The sequence below is a fragment of the Heterodontus francisci genome, chromosome 13, assembly GCF_036365525.1.
Source record: "Heterodontus francisci isolate sHetFra1 chromosome 13, sHetFra1.hap1, whole genome shotgun sequence".
Lineage (NCBI taxonomy): Eukaryota > Metazoa > Chordata > Chondrichthyes > Heterodontiformes > Heterodontidae > Heterodontus > Heterodontus francisci.
Window position 1 is genome coordinate 33,113,600 of NC_090383.1, and position 21,523 is coordinate 33,135,122.

Consider the following 21,523-nt stretch of genomic DNA (forward strand, 5'->3'; position numbering starts at 1 on the left):
GGCAAATGTTGCAGGGGAATATGAGGAAGCACTTTAAGTAACAGGTGGTAATGACCTGGAACTCACTGTCCATGAGGGTGGTGGAACTGGAGATGATCAATGACTTTAAGATGATGATGAATGGCCACCTGAGGGAATTGTATTTGCAGGGGATCGAGCCGGGAGTGCGACTGACTGCATAGCTCCGTGGAGCGCTGGCATGGATTCGATGGGCTGAATGTACTATATGACTATAATGAGGGGCTGGGTTTTGTGGAGTCGGGGCTCGCAGTGCCGGGTCAAAAAGGCGGGGGGGGGGAACCCCACCTCTGCCTTTTCGTGCCCGCATGGAGCAATCCTCCAGTCTTTTTAAGTCAAGGTTTCATGAGCCGGGATCCCCATCTCTTTATTGATGGGGATCCTGCCTCCAAGAAATGCCGGCCAATCAGAGGGATGGCAGCTCAGCAGCACTGGCAGTGCCACTGGGAGCAGTGGCTACTGTCGGTACCACAGAGGCCTCGGACCCAGGCCCAGCGCTGGAACCCCGGAGCAGAGGTAGGTGAGGCTGGGTCACCAAGACCAGTCCAGAAGGCCCTGGCGAGAGGGGGAGGTTGCGCACTCCAGGGAGGTTGGGGGGGGGGGGTCCCAGGAGTAAAGTTGTTCCTGGTGGGGCCACAAATTGCCCATAGAAGAGTGACCCTGCCTACCCCAAACAAGCCCTCAGGGAGGAGCGCCTCAGGCTGCAAGGCATTCTCCCTGACGGCAGAGGCATCTCCCCACCCATCCCCAAACCGCTGCTGCTAAGATCCCAGCAGCAGTGGGAAGAGGCACTTTTTTGGCCGTTAGTAGCCACTTAAGGGCTTCAATTGGCCTCTGGACAGGAAGGCCGTCACTGGCCTATCCCACCCCCCTCCACCCGTCTCAATACTCTGTGCCTCCTGCCTCATTAGGCTACACAAAATCCTGGCCGGGGTGTTCCTATAAATTCTCCAAGTAGTAATTTACGCTTTACGGGTTACTCAATACTAAAGTTTTTAAACAATTAAATGCGAATATAATCAAAGCTTCAGTTTGATATTTGAACAATAGAAAGTGATCTTCTAGTGGATGAAAATTGATTTTAAAATCAAAATTTCAGCTCTCAGTTGTGTGCAGCCGGAGTTGGTTCTGGCCAGATACAGCCGCAATAGCTACTTTTTCTGCTCCTCCCCAGCCAAACAGCTTCCATATTTTCCATTCTATTCATGTCTCACTTCCTTGAGTTGCAAGTACAGATTAACAACTTCCAATAGCACGATTGCTCTATTCAACACCTGAAAACTGAATGAAGCGTCAGTCAGTTCTTACTTGGGGAAATCCGGCTCAGCTCAACTGAAATAAAATTACGCAAGAGCACCATCACTGATGAGAGTAGTGCTGACTGCTGCGCTGCAAGCTGCATTTTGACATTTCATCACTATTAAACTATCAGAGCCCATCTTTCTCTCAAATTCTACAACATGCAGTTCACATTCAAATAATACTGAACATCCATAGTGAATCAAACCATACTTATGGGGAGAAAATCTTAGCAATTTCAGTTGAACAAAAGCAGCATCTTGCCCATATTGTAACATTTACCTTTATAGGCAGAGATATATAACAAGAGATACTTTAAAATTCATGCAATCATACCTCAAACCAAAATGTTAGACAGGGGATGTAACAGAAAGACATATTAATAACTTTTTAAAAAAGTTTAACATACAAACCCAACTACACCATCATTTTTGTTTGAGGACCAAATGTCTTTTTAAAACAAAATATAAAGCATCTTTTCCCATCCATGGGTCAATCATGACAACACACCATATCTGTCCGTAAGCACCAGTATACCAACAAACTTGCTGATGCAAAGTATGGAAAGAAACTTTCAGATCCAACATAAATCCTTTTCCAGAAAAAGGATTAAAGTAATTAGTTGTTGAACATAGTATGTAAAAAGATTGCTCAATTCTCCAGCCGTTTCTATGAAAACAGTAATTCCTATTGAGAGTTTACTTCCAATAGTATGTAACTTTTTCTACAAGTAACTTTTTTTTTTGCAATATTAAATCTTAAGTCACTACTTTATGGAGATCATGACAAACCAGAGAAACTGGGATATTTTGGTTGGCGAGTTATGTAGAAAGGCACAGAAAAGTAAGAGAGGCGCAGACCTGCACATTATGCAAAAATGTAATGAAGTATTTAGAAAAGTTGTATATTCTCATGTTATTTCTTTTGTTTCATTGATATGACCTGTAATATATTCAATTTAAAATCACATTTCCTCAAACTCTTGCAGATCAAATGGGAGGAAAAACAGAAAAAGCGAAAGGAGAATTTGAATTGTTTCTTCAAAATTCTCACGAAAGCTTTCCATATGGAGTACAGTGAAGTTAAAAGTATCAAGGGCGGTGTGATGAAATGCACGAAGTGTGTAGAATAAAAAGGACCATTCAAAAATCAGCGACCCATAGTAACTCAACACATTGAAGCACTAATGTGATTCTATAGTGGTGGAAGAGATTAAATGACAAAATCCTTTTGCCTTACATCATCATCCCTTTTGTCATTTTATCTCTCCTTTCTGATTAAAGGTCAGCAACATGAAATGTTAACTCTGCTTCCACAGATGCTGCCAGCCCTGCTGAGTATTTCCAACATTTGTTTTTATTTTACAGTGAAGAGTCTGTTCAAGGCATTTTTCATGGAGTTTACTTATAACTAGGGTTTCTGCCTTATATCAATAAGAGTAACAGTGTGTTAATCTGGGGGACACAATGAAGAAATTATGACATAGTTGATAATCAGCAATGTTGCAGTAGATCAGGAGAGGGGTGGAAGAGAGATGAGAGAACAAATGGCCTGCTTGACAAAAACTGCTCTTCGCACACAATATTCCCAAACATTCAAATTCTGAATCCAAAGTTCAAGATAATAAACATGCTGTTAAAAAGCACCAAAAAATCAGAACAGGGATCAAGATCACACAAGGGGGAAAAAAAATAGCTGTCATATTTACAATGGCCAAGTTAAATTAAATTACTACTGACACCAGATACAGTCACCAGAGCCACAACTAATTATGCAGAAGAGAGAACAAACAGGCAGGAAGACTAGTTGGAAGAAATGAGAACATACCAAATCTAGAACTGAGATGGCTGGAACAGTCTGCAGCAGCGATAAGAAGGAAAGATGATGCAAAATCATTAGTTCAGACAGTACCAATAGCTATTTCACGGATTGGTTTCATTACCTTAGGTAACAAAATTAGTAAATCTTTCACAGTGAATACTGAGTGCATTCCTTGCTAGACCAGGAAGAGCTCAGTGTTAGACATATGAAAGAACACAAGAAGAAGGTTGTGTTTTCTTTTAAAAAAGACATCCTGAAAGAGAGAATGAAAAAATATAGAATCAAAATAAATACTGACCCAGCAGAAAGCAGTGCATTTAATAATGAAGCTTGAAGATATGCATGAGAAAAGTCCAACAGACTCGAGAATTTACAACAATGGTCACTGCAAGTTGTCCACTCAGAGCCGCTTATGAAGGTTTTCTTACCAAGACCCAATATACAAGCAACTTTATTTTTAATTTCTGCCAGTGGATCTGTTGTGGGACCATAAGATAGATAATTATTTAACATTATACCAACTATCACACAATGTTGGCGTTTAGAAGGATCAGAGGTGATCTGATTGAAACATACAAGACCCTTAGGGGACTTGAGGGGGTGGATTTGGAAAGGCTGTTTCCCCTTGTGGGAGAGACTAAAACTAGTGTGCAGAGTTTAAAAATAAGGGGTCTCCCATTTAGGAGAATGAGGAGAAATTTTTTTTCCGAGGGTAGTGAGTCTGTGGAACTCTCTTTCCCAGAGAGCGGTGGAGACAGGGTCATTTATGTTTTTCAGGCAGATATAAACAGATTCTTGACAAACAAAGAAGTCAAAGGGTATTGGGGGTAGGCAGGAAAGTGGAGTTGAGTCCATAAACAGATCAGCCATGATCTTATTAAATGGCGAAGCAGGCTTGAGGGGCCAAATGGCCTAGTCCTGCTCCAAGTTCGTGTGTTCGTAATGTGTTATAGTTCATTGCCATGGTGTTGCTCAAAAACAAAAACTATTCCCCTTCAACTGTCTTGACATCTTTCCTTCTATCAGATTTTTTTGCCCGTTTTCATCCCAAGATGAATACAGTGAGACGGGGGCAGCAGGGTCTGGGAATACTATGGGCCACAGAGAACCCGTGGGAGCTGGGCAATGGGGAGGTGGGAACGTGAGCACTTCATTATAAGAAAAAACACAGAACTCGGGTTGGGTGCTAAAGGTGAGGATAGGCAGGCTTGAATAAAGCACATTGGGTGAGTGCTAACAGTGAGTGAGTAGGAGGGAAGTTGGCTGTGAATACTGACTGGGGATTGGGGTCAGGAAAAGAGTTCACGACAGCCTTAGGTCTGGGTGTTGGCAGGTTCAAATACCAATGCAGTAGACATGATGTTCTAAAAGGAGCAGGCAAGAAGCAGGGCAGGGAAGACAGTTCAAGAGGCCAAGATATTTTAAGATTTGGCAGCAGGTCCAACTGAAGTGTGCCCAATGCATCTTTTTTGGGGGAACTGATGGGTGAGAAGGTAAGAGGGACTCAACAGATGTATGTACAGTAGCCCAAAAAAAGACAGGATAGGTCCTGCTGTACAAGCCAAGCTCCAGAAAAGAAAACTCAAGTCCAAAATCCTGGAAAAGGGATAGCCTTTGGGACAAAAAAAATACTGGCCTGGATTTTGCAATAGTAGTGGAGGCATAACTGTCAGCATTTGCTGTCATTACTCCTTGAAACAGACAGTAACTTTGGGTGGCCGCACATGTGCGGTTAAATGCCGAAATCCAGAAGGTACTGTCAACTATTCTATACTTCTCCACAAGGTGTGGTGTTCAAGTCTCCGCAGAGTGCAGTAAATTAGAAATCACTGAACTGACCAGAACTTTCCCCTTGCATTGTAATATCGCTGTTTTAAAAAACGCAAGAAAATAACGCTGAATTAGTGAAGTGTAATTGGGTTTTTAGTAGTGTGCGATCTACTGAAGAACCCCTCTGGCCTCGGAAAACATATTTGTGTAATGTCAAACTTATTTCTTATAAGAATTCAAAGTTTAATAAATATTTTTTAAAGTTCATCATATTTTAGCTGCTGTGCATGTTCCCATTAATTATGCTCTGTAAAATTTAATAAAACGTGAAGGATCATCAGTGCAATTTAGTTCCTGGTTTGCTGTTTGAGAGAATGCTTCAGTGTAATTGGCTGCTTAGTCTGCTTGATGACACCACTGTTGCTGATGCTTGGAGATTCCCAAAACGTGATGCCAGATTCCAACTGTTGAGAAAAGGTGAAATCCACAACTCGTTTGGGGTCAGCAGCAAAGACCATTATTTTGCCACTGACTGCAAAGTCTGAGCCACTGGATAGATTTTCAACATGATTTGGGAAGTTTTATGGGTACAAAAATTTTTTTTTTCCCCACATTAAATGGCCCTGTCACTTTTAAAAAAAAATAAGGTGTGGAAACACTAGGCACCAGTAATTTTTTTTAAAAAAAGAAATTGTATTATCTTGTTTAATACTTATAATACTTGTGAAAGCCAATTTCAAAAATAAAATCAGCAATTGTATTGGTTGATTGGCTGCTGCTGGTTGTTGAATTGATGGCTTTTACTACCTGTAATGAACGTTACCGGTTTTGATGTCTCAAAAAGCCTACCAAGTAAATGCAAACAGACAACAGTTATTTGAACCAACCATTTTTCATAATGTTTTTGAGGTGTGATATGCCTAATGAATGTCAGATGCAAATTTAATGATACAGACAGACGATTGAATGCTAATAAAACAGCTTATTTTTAAATTAGATACTGATAATTTTCCATCAGAGAAATGAAGAATAAATTTGCTAAAACAAAGTGATCAATTTGATTGCTTATGCTATTGTGCTGTTTCAATTAGATAATCTACAAATCATTTCTACTCTTTCAGAGGCTCAATTTTCAGATAGGTTTACCCTTTAAAGGATTTCAGACAAAATTTTACACGACACAGAGGTACACAGAAATTAACTGCAATCACCTGCTTACTGAGATACTTAAGATTTGGTTAAATATCTATATAGTAAACATGTTATACTTTAGAACATCCATCTTTAAGCCATAAAAGGCAACAATAAACATTTTCAAAAGTGAACAGAAACTGCAAGTCTAATTTTACTCTCCTTACCCTTGCTCGTCTTTCTACTTCTAGTCTTTGCATGATAAGAGCTGTATCAACATCGTCATCTTCTTCCTCTTCATCATCATCATCCTTCTCTTTGGACTCCTGTAACCGCTTTTGGAACTGCCATTCAAGCATAAGTTTACGAAGGCGGTCATTCTCTTCAGATGTGCGATCAGGTTTGTTCTGTAGCTCTTGTATCTCTTTGCTAAGCATCTCCAAGAGGTGTTGTTGCTGCTGTTTCTCCATTTTCTCCTTTGCATCTCGTTTCCAAGGATCAGGTGAAAGGCTATCACTCCCAGGCAACTGTTCTTTGCTAATTGTAATGTACTGCAAGTCCCTGCGTTCAATTGTGCGAGGCTGTTGCTGAGGCTGAAGCTCACGGATTACTGTATCTTGAGAACGTGGTAGGCCAGCCATTTTTTCTGGCCTTGTTTGCTGGATTGCAGAAGTAACATGAACAGGTTGGGGTGGATTTATGTGCAAGGGTGGTGGGCCACGCATCTGGCCAATTTTCCTATCATGCTCACGACGTTTCCTGTCCCGTTCTTCCTCCAATCGTGCTTTTTCTTTCTCATACCAGCGCTGCTGTTCTTGTTTCCTACGATCAACTGCAGAGCCTGGATTTGATACTTGTGAAGCTGGCGGGGGAGGAGGTGGGGGTGGTAGGGGTAGGTCAGTATGGGTATTATCAAATTCAACGGAATAATGTACTGGTGGTGGAGGAGGGGGTGGTGGCAACTGATTTTCTATTCTAATGGGCTGGGAAACAGCAACTGGAGTAGCCTGATTTGGAGCCGGAGTTTTCCAGCGCCCAGGCCCACTTTTATGAGGCGCAATAACACTTGCTGGGAGCGATTTCGAAGAGTAGTTCAAATGCTCTTGACCTGATGCGCTAGAATCCACCGAGGAACTCTGATTAGCCCAGGCATCTGACTTCCGATCCAAGTCTTTCTGGTATTCTGTTTCTCTGCGGAACAGATCTTCTTGTCGCACCTTCTCTATGTGGAAAGCTTTTGCTTCGTGCAATTCTTCTTGTGAACGAGTTCCGCGCTGTTAAGCAATTAAAAATACATTATTTAGTAAAATACATTCTAACAATTTGTTGCTTTAAACATCCATATATAGCTAAAGAGACTTGAAAACTTTATTGGTCATCTGTTGTTTTACAGCTGAAATGCATAAAGAACTGGCAATAAGTAAATTTAGAGCAGCAAAGACTCAGTTAACTTGCATAATATAGTAAACCCTTCCACATCTAGTACAAAGCTTTTGCAGGCAAGGTCCTAATTTACAGTGATTATCTCTAGCCACTTCATATTATCACTGAGCCACTTAAGAGGAAGGAGAGTCCAGAAGGAACACTTCTTGTTCAAAGTACTTCCCAGGTCTATCAGAAATGACAGATGTGTTAAATAGCTCAAGAAAAATGAGAAGACATGAACTGTGCCCTGGCCATAAACCATTCACTTATTTAAATCTTTGAGCAGTGCCACAGGACATTACGAGTAATTGTAACAATGCTAGCAAATTGACAAATGTAATCAATAATATAAATTAACCTAAAGACGTTTAATTAGGGCCAAAATAACCTAACTCCCTACAAACAATGCGGCAAATTAAAAGCTTATATTCAATTCTTAATACTATAGAAGCACTGAAAGAAAATTATGCCACTAATTTCTCCGAGGTTCTCCTGATTTCTGTCTTAACTTCAGTGAGAGATCGGGGAAACCTCTCAGTAACAGTGTAAGTGACTTTTCCTCCAGGATTTACACTGCTCTTCCAAAGTTACAGTGGGAGATTAAGGAATGCCTGAAATTAACCAAGTACTATAATTTAGGCCTTTTCTTACTGATGCTAGAATTCAGTGACTTCAGTGATGCAGGAAGTTGGAACTGAGATTACTCTACATGAAACTTGAGCAACAGTCAACAAACTCAGTTTAAACTAATATTTTTTAAAACATCTATAATCTTATAAAACAAACTACACATGAAAATCCCAATGCGTGCAATCAAATTGTTAATAGTATGTAATTACCCAAAAAATCATTTTTTTTTAGATAACAATTAACCATGTGATAACACTTCAATATGCAACAGGAAACTTCTAATTAAGTGGCTGTTATCCTGGTTACACGATGAGATGTTTGGTCTAAGTGCAAAAGCACTTCATCGCCAAAGGACTCGGAGTAAGATTTATTGTTGATAGCGTGCACGAGTGGATGTTGATGTTAAATTCTGCTGCTGGTGACTAACAGCGATAGTCGCCCAACAAAGAAGTGTAACGTTTAGGTTGCAATGCACAACAGTATGTAAACTGCTACTGAGAAGCTGCCAATCTACTTTTTTCCCCAGTTTTATCAATTTTTGGTGGAGTAAAACAAGATGGCAAGCATCATGCTGTACAGCAAGGCTCCACATTTCTAAAACAAACTTAGATCAAAGGCAGTAAATTGTTCAACTTCCATTACTGCATTGTAATGCTAATAATGACTTTTGCACTGCCACATAAAACAAACTTGAATATTCCATATAATAGCTGAGCTGCAATCATGCTGTACAATTCAAATTAATGCAGTACAGTATTATACAAACATTTGTTTTTGAACAATTTTTGTCGTTTAGAACCCATCCAAACTATTTCACTCATACACAATTTTTTTAAGCTGGTCTCAATTTTCTCCTCAGACTGCACTGTTCCCAGATTATAAACTATTGTGCTTGTATTAAGGAAATCATGGCTTCCAGATTTTCTCATGCACACTCCTTTACCTTGTTGTCCCGTACAGCAAAGCTGCATAAATGTAGGCAGGACGGCACAGCTCAAAAAAAGTTACCTCAGTTACATTTTTCTGACTATGTGTGTATATACCTAATTAAGAACTACACTATCAAACAATTTCATAATTAAAATATGATACCTAAAAATATCTCTGGTTCATTTCTCAAACATCAAAGTTAAAATATAGAATCATACAGCACAGAAACAGGCCCTTCGGCCCATCATGTCTGTGCCAGCCATACAGCACCCAACTATTCTAATCCCATATTCATGCACTTGGCCTGTAACCTTGTATGCTATGGCATTTCAAGTGCTCATCTAAATACTTCCTAAATGTTGTGAGGGTTCCTGCCTCCACTACCTCTTCAGGCAGTGCGTTTCAGATTCCAACCACCCTCTGGGTGATAAAATGCTTCAAATCCCCCCGAAACCTCCTGCCCCTTACCCTAAATCTATGCCCCCTAGTTCTTGACCCCTCCGCTAAGGGAAAAGGTTTCTTCCTATCTAACCTATCAATGCCCCTCAATCTTGTATACCTCAATCATGTCTCCCTTCAGCCTTCTCTGCTCCAAGGAAAACAACCCTAGCCTTTTCAGTCTCTCTTCATAGCTAAAATGCTCCAGCCCAGCCAACATCCTGGTGAATCTCCTTTGCACCCTCTCCAGTGCAATCACATCCTTCCTATGGTGTGGTGACCAGAACTGTACACAGTACTCTAGCTGTGGCCTAACTAGTGTTTTATATAGCTCCATCATAACCTCCCTGCTCTTATATTCTATGCCTCAGCTAATAAAGTCAAGTATCTCATATGCCTTCCTAACCACTTTATCTACCTGTGCTGCTGCCTTCAGTGATCTATGGACAAGTACACCAAGGTCCTTCTGACTTTCTGTACTTCCTAGGGTCCTACCATCCATTGTATACTCCCTTGCCTTGGTAGTCCTCCCAAAATGCATTACCTCACACTTCTTAGGATTAAATTCCATTTGCCACTGCTCCACCCATCTTACCAGCCCATCTAAACCTCCCTGTAATCTAAGGATTTCCTCCTCACTATTTAGGACACCAATTTTCCTGTTATCTGCGAACTTACTGATCATACCTCCTATATTCACGTCTAAATCATTCACGTACACTCCAAACAGCAAGTGTCCCAGCACCGATCCCTGTGGTACACCACTGGTCACAGGCGTCCAATCGCAAAAACAGCCCTCAACATTACCGTCTGCCTCCTGCCACTAAGCCAATTTTGGATCCAATTTGCCACATTGCCCTGGATCCCACGGGCTCTTACTTTCTTAACCAATCTCTCACGTGGGACCTTATCAACAGCTTTACTGAAATCCATGTATACTACATCTACTGCTTTACCGTCATTGACACATGGAGTTACCTCCTCGAAAAATTCAATCAAGTTAGACACGATCTCCCCTTGACAAAGCCATGCAGACTATCCCTGATTAATCCCTGCCTCTCCAAGTGGAGATTAATCCTATTCTTCAGAGTTTTTTCCAATATTTTCCCAACCACTGATGTTAGACTCACCGGCCTGTAATTACCTGGTTTATCCCTACTACCCCCTTCTTGAATAATGGGACCACATTCGCTGTCTTCCAGTCCTCTGGTACCTCTCCTGTGGCCAGAGAGGATTTGAAAATTTGTGTCAAAGCCCCTGCCATCTCCTCCCTAGCCTCACATAACAGCCTGGGATACATCTCATCTGGGCCTGGGGATTTATCCACTTTTAAACCTGCTAAAACAGCTAATATTTCCTCCCTTTCAATGTTAATATGTTCAAGTATATCACAATCCCTCCCTGATCTTTACACCTACATCGTCCTTCTCCATAGTGAACACCGATGAAAAGTAATCATTTAAAACCTCACCTATGTCTTCCAGCTCCACACACAGATTGCCACTTGGGTCCTTAATGGGCCCTACTCTTTCCCTGGTTATCCTCTTACTCTTAATATACTTATAAAATGCCTTGGGAACTTCCTTTACCTTGCCCGCCAGTGTTTTTTCATGTCCCCTCTTCACACTCCTACTTTTTTTTTTATAAAAGTACCCACCCCCTACACTTTCTATACTCCTTTAGGGCCTCCGCTGTTTTCAGCGCTTGGGATCTGCCATAAGCCTCCTTTTTTTTTTCCTGATCCAATCCTCTATATTCCTTGACATCCAGGGCTCCCTAGACTTGTTGGTCCTACCCTTCACCTTAACGGATACATGTTGGCTCAATTTCCTCTTTGAATGAATCCCACTGATGCGATGTCGACTTTCCTACAAGTAGCTGCTCCCAGTCCACTTTAGCCAGATTCTGTTTTATCATATTGAAATCGGCCTTCCCCCAATTCAGCACCTTTATTTCTGGTCCATCTTTGTCCTTTTCCATAACTACCTTAAATTTTTACAGAGTTATGGTCACTATCCCCGAAATGCTCCCCCGCTGACACTTCTACCACTTGACCGGCTTCATTCCCTAGGATTAGGTCCAGTACTGCCTTTTCTCTTGTAGGACTTTCTACATACTGGCTCAAAAAGCTTTCCTGTATGCATTTTAAGAATTCCGCCCCTTTTAAGCCTTTTGCACTAAGACTATCCTAGTTAATATTGGGGAAGTTGAAATCCCCTACTATTATTACCCTATTATTTTTACACCTCTCAGAGATTTGCCTACATATCTGTTCCTCTATCTCTTCCTAACTGTTTGGGGGCCTGTAGTACACACCCAGCCAAGTGATTGCCCCTTTTTTGTTTTTAAGTTCTACCCAAATGGCCTCATTTGAGGAACCTTCTGAGATGTCATCCCTCCTTACTGCTGTAATTGATTCCTTGATCAACAGTGGAATGCCACCTCCTCTTTTATCCCCTCGCCTGAAGATTCGATACCCTGGAATATTGAGCTGCCAATCCTGTCCTTCCCTCAACCATGTTTCTGTGATAGCTATATAATAATCCCATGTGCTAATCAACGCCCTCTGCCTTACTAGTTAGACTCCTTGCATTGAAATAGTTGCAATTCAACCTTGCATTTTTCCCTTGTGCCTTACCAGGTCTATATTTGCTCTGTCTTCCAGGCAGACTCACTTTCTGTTCTATATTACCCCCTGTTGTACCTCCACTCTATCCCATCCCCCTGCCAAATTAGTTTAAACCCCCCCCACATAACAGAAATGGCAAATCTCCCAGCAAGGATGCTTGTCCCATTCCGGTTCAGGTGCAACCCGTCCAACATGTACAGGTCCCACCTTTGCCAGAAACAGACCCAGTGATCCAGGAAATTAAAGCCCTCCCTCCTTTCATCTGCTCTATCCTCCTATTTCTAAACTCACTAGCACGTGGCACCGGGAGCAATCCAGAGATTACAACCTTAGAGGTCCTGCTTTTTAGTCTGCTACCTAGCTCCCTAAATTCTTGTTGCAGGACCTCATCCCTTTTTCTACCCATGTAGTAAGTACCAATGTGTACCACGACCTCTGGCTGCTCCCCCTCTAGAATGCCCCGCAGCCACTCCGTGACATCCTTGACCCTAGCACCAGGGAGGCAATATACCATCCTGGAGTCACGTTTGCGGCCACAGAAACACCTATCTGTACTCCTTATGATAGAAGCCCCTATCACTATAGCTCTTACACCTTTTTCCTCCCTGCTGTGCAGCAGAGCTATCCTTGCTGCCACGGATCTGGCTATTGCTGCTTTCCCCTGGGAGGTCATCCCCCCCAACAGTATCCAAAGCAGTATATCTGTGAGAGGGGGATGGCCACAGGGGACTCCTGTACTACCTGCCTGCACTTACTACTCCGCCTGGTGGTCACCCATCCCTTTTCTGCCTGTGCTGCCATTACCTGTGGTGTGACCACCTCACTGAACGTGCTATCCATGACGTCCTCAGGATCGCGGATGCTCCACAGTAAATCCACCCGCAGCTCTAGCTCCGTAATGCGGGTAGTCAGTAGCTGCAGATGGATACACTTCCTGCACACATGGTTGTCAGGGACACTGGAAGCATCCCCGATTTCCCACATAGCGCAGGAGGAGCATACCACGGGTGCGAGCTCTCCTGCCGAGCTTACCTTTAAATTAATTTAGTTACTCCCTTTAAAAAATACTAATTACACTAGGGGTCTTGTTTGGAGTAGAACACTACCCAGTACAATCTAAACTCCTTAAACATTTTTACTAATTTAAATAGGACTACTCACCTTATCACTTGAGGTCTTTAAAAAACTTTCCCTTTTTTAAGCAATTTAAATGCACTAACAGCTGTTACTTACCCAACCAATCACCATGCAGAATTCCTGTGATGTCACTAAGTTTTTTTCCCGCTTTTCCGAGTCTCAGCATGCGCTGAGACACACCGAGAGACTGCCGCCGCTCCGGATCAGGTTCCTCGCAGGTCTGCCAGTTGCCACTCCGCTCTGCTTCCAGGTAAGCGAATGAGGGCCTCGAGCCCCGCTCTTGACTTCCAGCCGCCGCTCCACATCAGGTTCCTCGCAGGTCCGCCAGTCGCCGCGTTGCTCCGCTCTGCTCCCAAATAAGTGAATGAGGGCCTCGAGACCTGCTCTTTATTTCCAGCCGCCACTGCAGATCAGGTTCCACACAGGTCTGCCAGCCACCGCTCTGCGGTAAGCGATTGAGGGCCTCGAGACCCGCTCTTTATTTCCAGCCGCCGCTCCAGATCAGGTTCCTCGCAGGTCCGCCAGCCACTGCTCCGCTCCCAGCTAAGTCAATATATGCTAAATATCTGAAAGAATTCTCTCCATAGCATATGCATTTGAATGTATTTATCACAGCAAATATCCACTTTTTTGTAGTTCAACTCTTCCATACACCTGCTTTGAGACATTAAGTCCGCAATGAAGATAAAGAAAAGCATTGCCACTCCCACAGCATATTAGTTAGCAATGCAAAAGCTGAATGTGAGCAAAGCAAATTAATGAAAGCAAGCACCTACATGGTGCTGGACAATTAAAACAGAACACCTAGAAGCCTTTTTTAAAATTTACTTTTTGTACTCAAGGTGAGGAATGTTAGTTGGAAAATAGAACTGTTCAATTTCAGTTGCCTAGCATAAGCATTAAGCACACCCAGATTTCGTATAGTAAAGCTCTGTCTACTCTGTCCTATGCCTCATCCCCAACTACAGCAGTACAGCTGTGTTCCATTTCCCCCACCAATCATTCGGTGATCTGTGAGATTGTCATTTAGTGCCAAATTAGGGACAGTTTTGTGCAGTCTGATGCCCACTACAGGTTGGATTGAGAGTGCTCAAACTCATTCACACTCCATCATTACAGCCAGCAGAAAGACATTTTCATCCTAGACTAGATTTGAGAGCAGGTCCCAGAGGTGAAAAGCTAGAGTCTAACCCACAGCCTCACCAATTTCCTGGACTTGCGCAAGTTTTGACCGAGACCTTCAATCCTAATCAGACAGACAGTAGATCGATTTTCAATCCTCTGTTGAACCTTGACAGGGTCCAGGCTCATCTGCTGTTACTACTGCATGTGGCAACCAGTCGGCTGGCTAAATTGGAACAACTCCAGAGTTGTCACAGGCAACCTTAAAAGTTACTAACGATGTTACCCTGCAAATGGACTGGCATCAGCAAAATTGGAAATTGAACCAGAACGAAGCAACCAGGTCCTGTTGAACCTAAACGTCCAAATATATAGTGCCTCATCACATCCTCGAACTTTCATAAAGCATTTCGAAGCTCATGAATTAGTTTTGAAATGCAGTCACTATTGCGTTGACAAATTTATGCAGAGTAATTCAAGCCTTTCACTGATGACTGCAAGGCAGCTTTTTTATTCAGTTTATGTATAAGAGAAGGTGCTGTAATACGTGCATGGCTAAAGTAAATCAAACATATGCAAGAGTCTGAAAATATTTTTATTCTCCCAGACAACCGCTCACTTTAGCTTTTCCTTTGTCCATTTCTTTCCTTTTAAACAGTTTTATCTTGTCATTTTATTCTTTCTGGTATCTTCCATTCGAGCTCCTTTTTCATCTTTATTCAGGTTTTGAACTTGTGATTACTTTTCCATTTCATGTACAAAATTCTTTTCAACATTTTTTAATTAAACATTTAGCTAAATAAGCAAATTAAATCCAAAATTAATGAGCATCCCTATACTAGATGAAAGTACACAGCCTTAATTTTTCTGAATTGTTCTTGAAACATCACTTTAAGCAGGTTCAAAAAGTCCATCTGAGAACAGCTAATGTAAGTTACTTTGTACTCAATATTAAATAGAAGCCCGTTACTAAATCCAGCTGTTAAAAGTCCACTCTACAAGTTTCATTAACATACAGTTTTGAAATAAAATAACTGATCACTTTGGAAAAGCTACCACTTGTTTTCTCCCCCCTTGTATTCTCAGAATAGTTAAAAAAACAGTATCGATTGGGTTCCCACATATCGAATTGCTAATCATTCCACAACAGAGGGAGACTATACAACCTAGCAGTGAAACACATATTTTCAAAATCTTGTGTACCAAAAACACTTGGGATGATTTCTTCTACTTAGTGTACAGACAACGGTGCATCAGTACAGTCTTACCTGCACAGTGCCACTGAAGGGCTGCTCCTGCATCATTGTTCTCTCATCATAGTGTTGCCATTGTCCAGGGACAGGACTCACTCTGTCCTGGGATCTGGATGTTGGGAAGGTGAAGTATTCCCTGGTATATGTTTGCGTAGGAATTGGATAGGCTTCAGGTCTTGTGGGCATTAATTGCTCCTAAAAGTAGAATGAGCAATTTATTTAATTGAACTAGCAAGCATTCGTGATATATGAATTAAAAATGTCAAGCATAAATAATTTAGAGGCTACAAGAAATAAATCATGCATAATGTACGACTGTATTGAAAAGACTCATTAAATAAAGAATGGCAGGCATTTATCAGTATAGATGCTGTCTTGAACATTATGCAAAATCTAGTCTTGCCCTGGACAAAGGGATATTGGTCAAAATAACCCCATTTCCATTCTTGCCACACAAAATTTTGATTTTCTCTCCCCCAAAAAATTGCTAGTGTGATTTCTCTTCAAATACACATTTTTTTTTTAAACAAACCCCCATCTCTCAAGTTGCCTCCACAGCTGGGCATGTGAATTGGTAATATGCTCCCAGTATCATCATCATCTTCTTTGGCCTCCTTATCTCGAGAGACAATGGGTAAGCGCCTGGACGTGGTCAGTGGTGTGTGGAGCAGCGCCTGCACTGGCTATAAAGGCCAATTCTAGAGTGACAGGCTCTTCCACAGGTGCTGCAGAAAAATTTGTTTGTCGGGGCTGTTACACAGTTGGCTCTCCCCTTGCGCTTCCGTCTTTTTTCCTGCCAACTGCTAAGTCTCTTCGACTCACCACACTTTAGCCCCGCCTTTATGGCTGCCCGCCAGTTCTGGCGATTGCTGGCAACTGACTCCCATGACTTGTGATCAATGTCACAGGACTTCATGTCGCGTTTGCAGACGTCTTTAAAGCGGAGACATGGACGGCCGGTGGGTCTGATACCAGTGGTGAGCTCGCTGTATAATGTGTCTTTGGGGATCCTGCCATCTTCCATGCGGCTCACATGGCCAAGCCATCTCAAGCACGGCTGACTCAGTAGTGTGTATAAGCTGGGGTTGTTGGCCGCCTCGAGGACTTCTGTGTTGGAGATACGGTCGGTCCTGCCACCTGATGCCAAGTATTCTCCGGAGGCAGCGAAGATGGAATGAATTGAGACGTCGTTCTTGGCTGACATACGTTGTCCAGGCCTCGCTGCCATAGAGCAAGGTACTGAGGACACAGGCTTGATACACTCAGACTTTTGTGTTCCGTGTCAGTGCGCCATTTTCCCACACTCTCTTGGCCAGTCTGGACATAGCAGTGGAAGCCTTTCCCATGCGCTTGTTGATTTCTGCATCTACAGACAGGTTACTGGTGATAGTTGAACCTAGGTAGGTGAACTCTTGAACCACTTCCAGAGCGTGGTCGCCGATATTGATGGATGGAGCATTTCTGACGTCCCGTCCCATGATGTTCATTTTCTTGAGGCTGATGGTTAGGCCAAATTCGTTGCAGGCAGCCGCAAACCTGTCAATGAGACTCTGCAGACACTCTTCAGTGTGAGATGTTAAAGCAGCATCATCAGCAAAGAGGAGTTCCCTGATGAGGACTTTCCGTACCAGTATACTCCATAAGAAACATAGCCTAGATATACCCCAACTATGAGATCTGAGTTTGTTTCTTTTCCCTTATTAATGGAATTGTCACAGGTGGAGTTCAAGGCTCAGCTTTTCAATCATTTGGACAGTCTAACATCCTTTTTAAAAAAAAATTATTCATGGGATGAGGGCATTGCTGGCTTGGCCAGCATTTATTGCCCATCCCTAATTTCCCTTGAAAAGGTGGTGGCGAGCTGCCTTCTTGAACCACTGCAGTCCATGTGAGGTAGGTACACCCACAATGCTGTTAGGAAGGGAGCTCCAGGATTTAGACCCAGCAACAGTGAAGGATTGGCGATATAGTTCCAAGTCAGGATGGTGTGGGGCTTGGAGGGGAACTTGCAGACAGTGGTGTTCCCATGCATCTGTTGCCTTGTCCTTCTAGGTGGTAGAGGTCATGGGTTTGGAAGGTGCTGTCGAACCAGCCTTGGTGCATTGCTGCAGTTCATCTTGTAGCTGGTACACACTGCTGCCACTGTGCGTCCGTGGTGGAGAGAGTGAATGTTTGTGGAGGAGGTACCAATCAAGCGGGCTGCTTCGTCCTGGATGGTGCCGAGCTCGAGTGTTGTTGGAGCTGCACCCATCCAGGCAGGTGCAGAGTATTCCATCACACTCCTGACTTATGCCTTTTAGTGGCAGACCGGTTTTGGGGAGTCAGCAAGTGAGTTTCTCACCTCAGGATTCCTAGCCTCTCGCCTGCCCTTGCAGCTATGGTATTTATATGGCTACAGTTCAGTTTCTGGTCAATGGTAACCACCAGGATGTTGACAGTGGGAGATTCAGTGATCGTAATGCCATTGAATGTCAATGAGAGATGATCAGATTCTTTTGTTTGACATAGTCATTGCCTGGCACTCATGTGGCGCAAATGGTACTTGCCACTTATCAGCCCAAGTCTGGATATTGTCCAGGTCTTGCTGCATTTCTACAAGGACTGCTTCAGTACCTGAGTCATCGCGAATGGTGCTGAACACTGTGCAATTAGCAGTGAACATCCCCACTTCTGACCTTATAATTGAATATCCTTGTACACCGTCTAACATCTTTGTGCGCCAAACACAGTTAGGGTTTAGGAAGTACACTACATTGTGAGAAAACAATGAGACTGTAGCAAAGAAATTTGTATTGAGGGAAACCTAACACTGGCAGGTGTAAATGAATTACAATAAAAACACTACAGTGCAGTGTTATCCAACAAATCTTAGATTTCCTAAAGTCCTTGCCTCTTTCTTGGTCATAAATTGGCAACATATTTCATCACTTTGCTGTCGGTTAACATTATACCACAGACTATAGGCTGAATTAAGCACCAATGTCAGGAACCCGACGTCGGGGTCATTCCTGGGACATGAACCCCGGTGTGGCAGCACTTCACCTTTCGGTGAATTTTACAGGAGGCATGGAATTAGTAAATTGTACTAATATTTGCCGTCCAATTAGCAATGCTGGACGGGTTCTGGAGATGGGTGCTGCAGACAGCGCAGCTGGCATCCCTCAATGACCAGCGGGAGCGCTGTTGAGACACAAGCAACAGGGAAGCACTGGACCTGCCAACAAGTATCAGTGGAGCAGCTGAGACCCCATTCGGCCCATGACGATCGGAGACATCCCGCTCCAGGAATTCCATGCTCAATAGCAAGGCTGAGACTTGGGAAGGCAGCAGCCTTGACATTTTCTGCCAAAAAAATTTAGATCTCTTTCAGCTGTAACACTGCCTTTGTACATCCATCTCCTCTCCATTGCTGGGGTGCAGACACAGTGGGGCGCCCCACATAACAGCAGCAAAATTGCTGTGCATCTGCAATAATTGCTGTTAAGTGGCTCCTTAATTAGCTTCATTGCATTCCTGCCACTGCAGGGTGGGCTGCCGTCACCGCTGCATGCCCGGCTGAGGGAACAGCATAAGGAGGGGAATGTCTGTGAGTTGGTCCGACGCTGTTCAGTGCAATCTTCCCACCACCCCCCCGGCCTCAAAAGCCTGGAAAATTCGGTCCTATATATCTATATCATTCCTCAGTAAAATGAGTCTGATAGTACTTACCACCCCATCCTGTAGGAATAGTCAATAAACACAATGCAAAAAATAAAATGTTAACTATTTTTCTAGCATTTGCTGTACTACAACTACTTTTATTTACTTAAAAGTAGGATCATGAGCCTAACCTGAATTCTATCATATTCAAGACAAATTTTCTTGATACTGCAATAATGTATTCAAATAAATAATTAAAAGTTGTTAATCAAGAAAGTCTGAAGGTAATACACAAATAGAGAAGTTTGCAACATTTGTTACAGATTAACCTGCTAGCTGCCTAAAGCTCGCATAAATACTGACCTCAGCGCAAAGGTTCCCAGTGGAGACTGATTGGATTTTGGAGGTAGGCACAGTAGAATAAACAGGCTTTGTCCCAGGACTTGGAGGTTGGTCTTCTCGGCCAAAAACAAAAATGTCAAATTAAATACAACATTCACTATTTAATTTATATACCAGTGTCTGAATTCATCATATATAACAGTTAAATTACAAGCTTCTTCCAAAATAATAGAAATTCAAAAACTATGTCTGATACTGGATGACAGACAGTGGGCACCACAACTGCTTAACAAACGGGAGTCAGACAGCACTGCGAAAACAAAAAAAAAAAAATCAAGGAGTGACATCACAGGATAGCACTTAGGGCACTGATTGTTTGGAAAGCCTGGACATAAGAAGCGCAGCCTTGAAGGAGATCTGGGGTGTTTGGGAGGGGAGTGGGGGAAGGAAAGAGTGGGAACAGCAGAGCAGAGTGAGCACAAAGGCAGGGAGAGGGGTAAAAAAGTGATGTCAGCATAAGGGAAGGTTCTGACTGGTGAATCAGTTTTTTTAATATATAAAAGTCTATAATAATTCTTTAGTTTTTTTTGCTGTTAAGTTTAATTAGTTGAATAAATAGAGGCATGGCAGGACACCTCAGTGCCATGGAATGCAGATCCTGTTCCATATGAGAACTCCAGGATGCTTCTCACGTCCTAGACAACCATGGGTCGCATCTCGTTCTCATCCCGATGGCAGGCTTCGTGGCGGGGGGGGGGGGGGGGGCGAGCGGTAATTCAGGACAGAATCGCCTGCCACAGATCCAGGCGCCAGGATTCCTTGTTCCAATTCTCCCAGGAGTGGGATAGGCCAATGACTGCCTTCCTGCCCAGAAGCCAATTGAGGCCCTTAAGTGGACAACAAACAACCACTTAAGGGCCTCTTTCCGCATGGGGAGGATGCCTTGGAAAACGAGGTGCCCTCCCTGTGAGGTTGGAGGTGAGGGTCCTACTTTGTGGGCAATTTGTGGCCAATGGAGGACCCCACAGGGAATAATTAAACGACCCCCACCCTGGACCGAATGTCCAGCACACCCCCCCACATCAGGGCCTTCTGCACAGGCCCCGGTGACCCCACCTCACCTACCTCTTCTCTGGGGTTCTAGCACTGGGCCTGGGTCCAAGGTCTTTGCAGTACCAGCAGTGGCCACTGCGCCTGGTGGCGCTGCTGATATTGCTAAGCTGCCGGCCCTGTGATTGGCTGGCAGCTATTTGGAGGCGGGATCCCTGTCCCAATAAAGTCTTTAAAGGGACAGGGATCACACCTCAAACTCTGACCCCAAAAAAAAATCAGATGAGAGCTCTCAAAAAAATGCAGAGGCGGGGGTCACCCCCGCCCCCCCCGACTTTTCTGCCCGGTGCTGGGAACCCTGCCTCCTCCACAAAATCCAGCCCCACGTGCGCAGCTGTCGTCAGCCAGAGCAGCTCCAGGTTTCAGAGGTTGAGCAGCAGTTGGCATTGCTGCGATACAACCGTGATGCTGAGAGCTACGCAAATAGCACATTTCTCCATGTGGTCACCGCACAGCTTTGGTGTGTAGGCAGAGAAGGAAGGGTGACCCAACCCTGTGTTTTCCTTGAGAATGCTCCACTCCTGAAGCGCAAGTCAAGAAAACCCAAGAATACCTATCTTACCTGAATTCTTACATCCTACGTAGAAAAGTCTACAATCCAATATGTAGTAATTCATAGGCTCCCACCATTTCCCTTTGGTTTTAAAGCATGGAATTATAACCTCTCATTATGATCTGTAGCACTAGATCAGATGTCCCAATGCATAAAGTACTGCCGTACAGTCTAGGAAGGTACCTGCCCAGGTCACTGCTGAATTAGCAGATTTCAGCGAAGGTAACTGACTGGTGGACTAGAATTGGAGCCCACAAGAGTTAGGCCGGGGGGGGC

The 21,523-nt window shown here is 43.3% G+C and overlaps 1 protein-coding gene across 5 annotated transcripts in view; it reads right to left on the reverse strand.

Annotated features, from left to right (window-relative positions):
• Positions 1-21,523, reverse strand: part of afdna (afadin, adherens junction formation factor a) — a 598,271-nt gene that overhangs the window by 338,677 nt on the left and 238,071 nt on the right. For all 5 annotated transcript variants that reach the window (XM_068044631.1, XM_068044628.1, XM_068044630.1 and 2 more), the window contains 3 exons: positions 19,606-19,697; positions 15,619-15,798; positions 6,267-7,313 (listed from right to left, as the gene is read on the reverse strand). In XM_068044631.1, the coding sequence (XP_067900732.1) occupies positions 6,267-7,313; positions 15,619-15,798; positions 19,606-19,697 (1,319 nt within the window). The remainder of the gene's footprint in view (positions 1-6,266; positions 7,314-15,618; positions 15,799-19,605; positions 19,698-21,523) is intronic.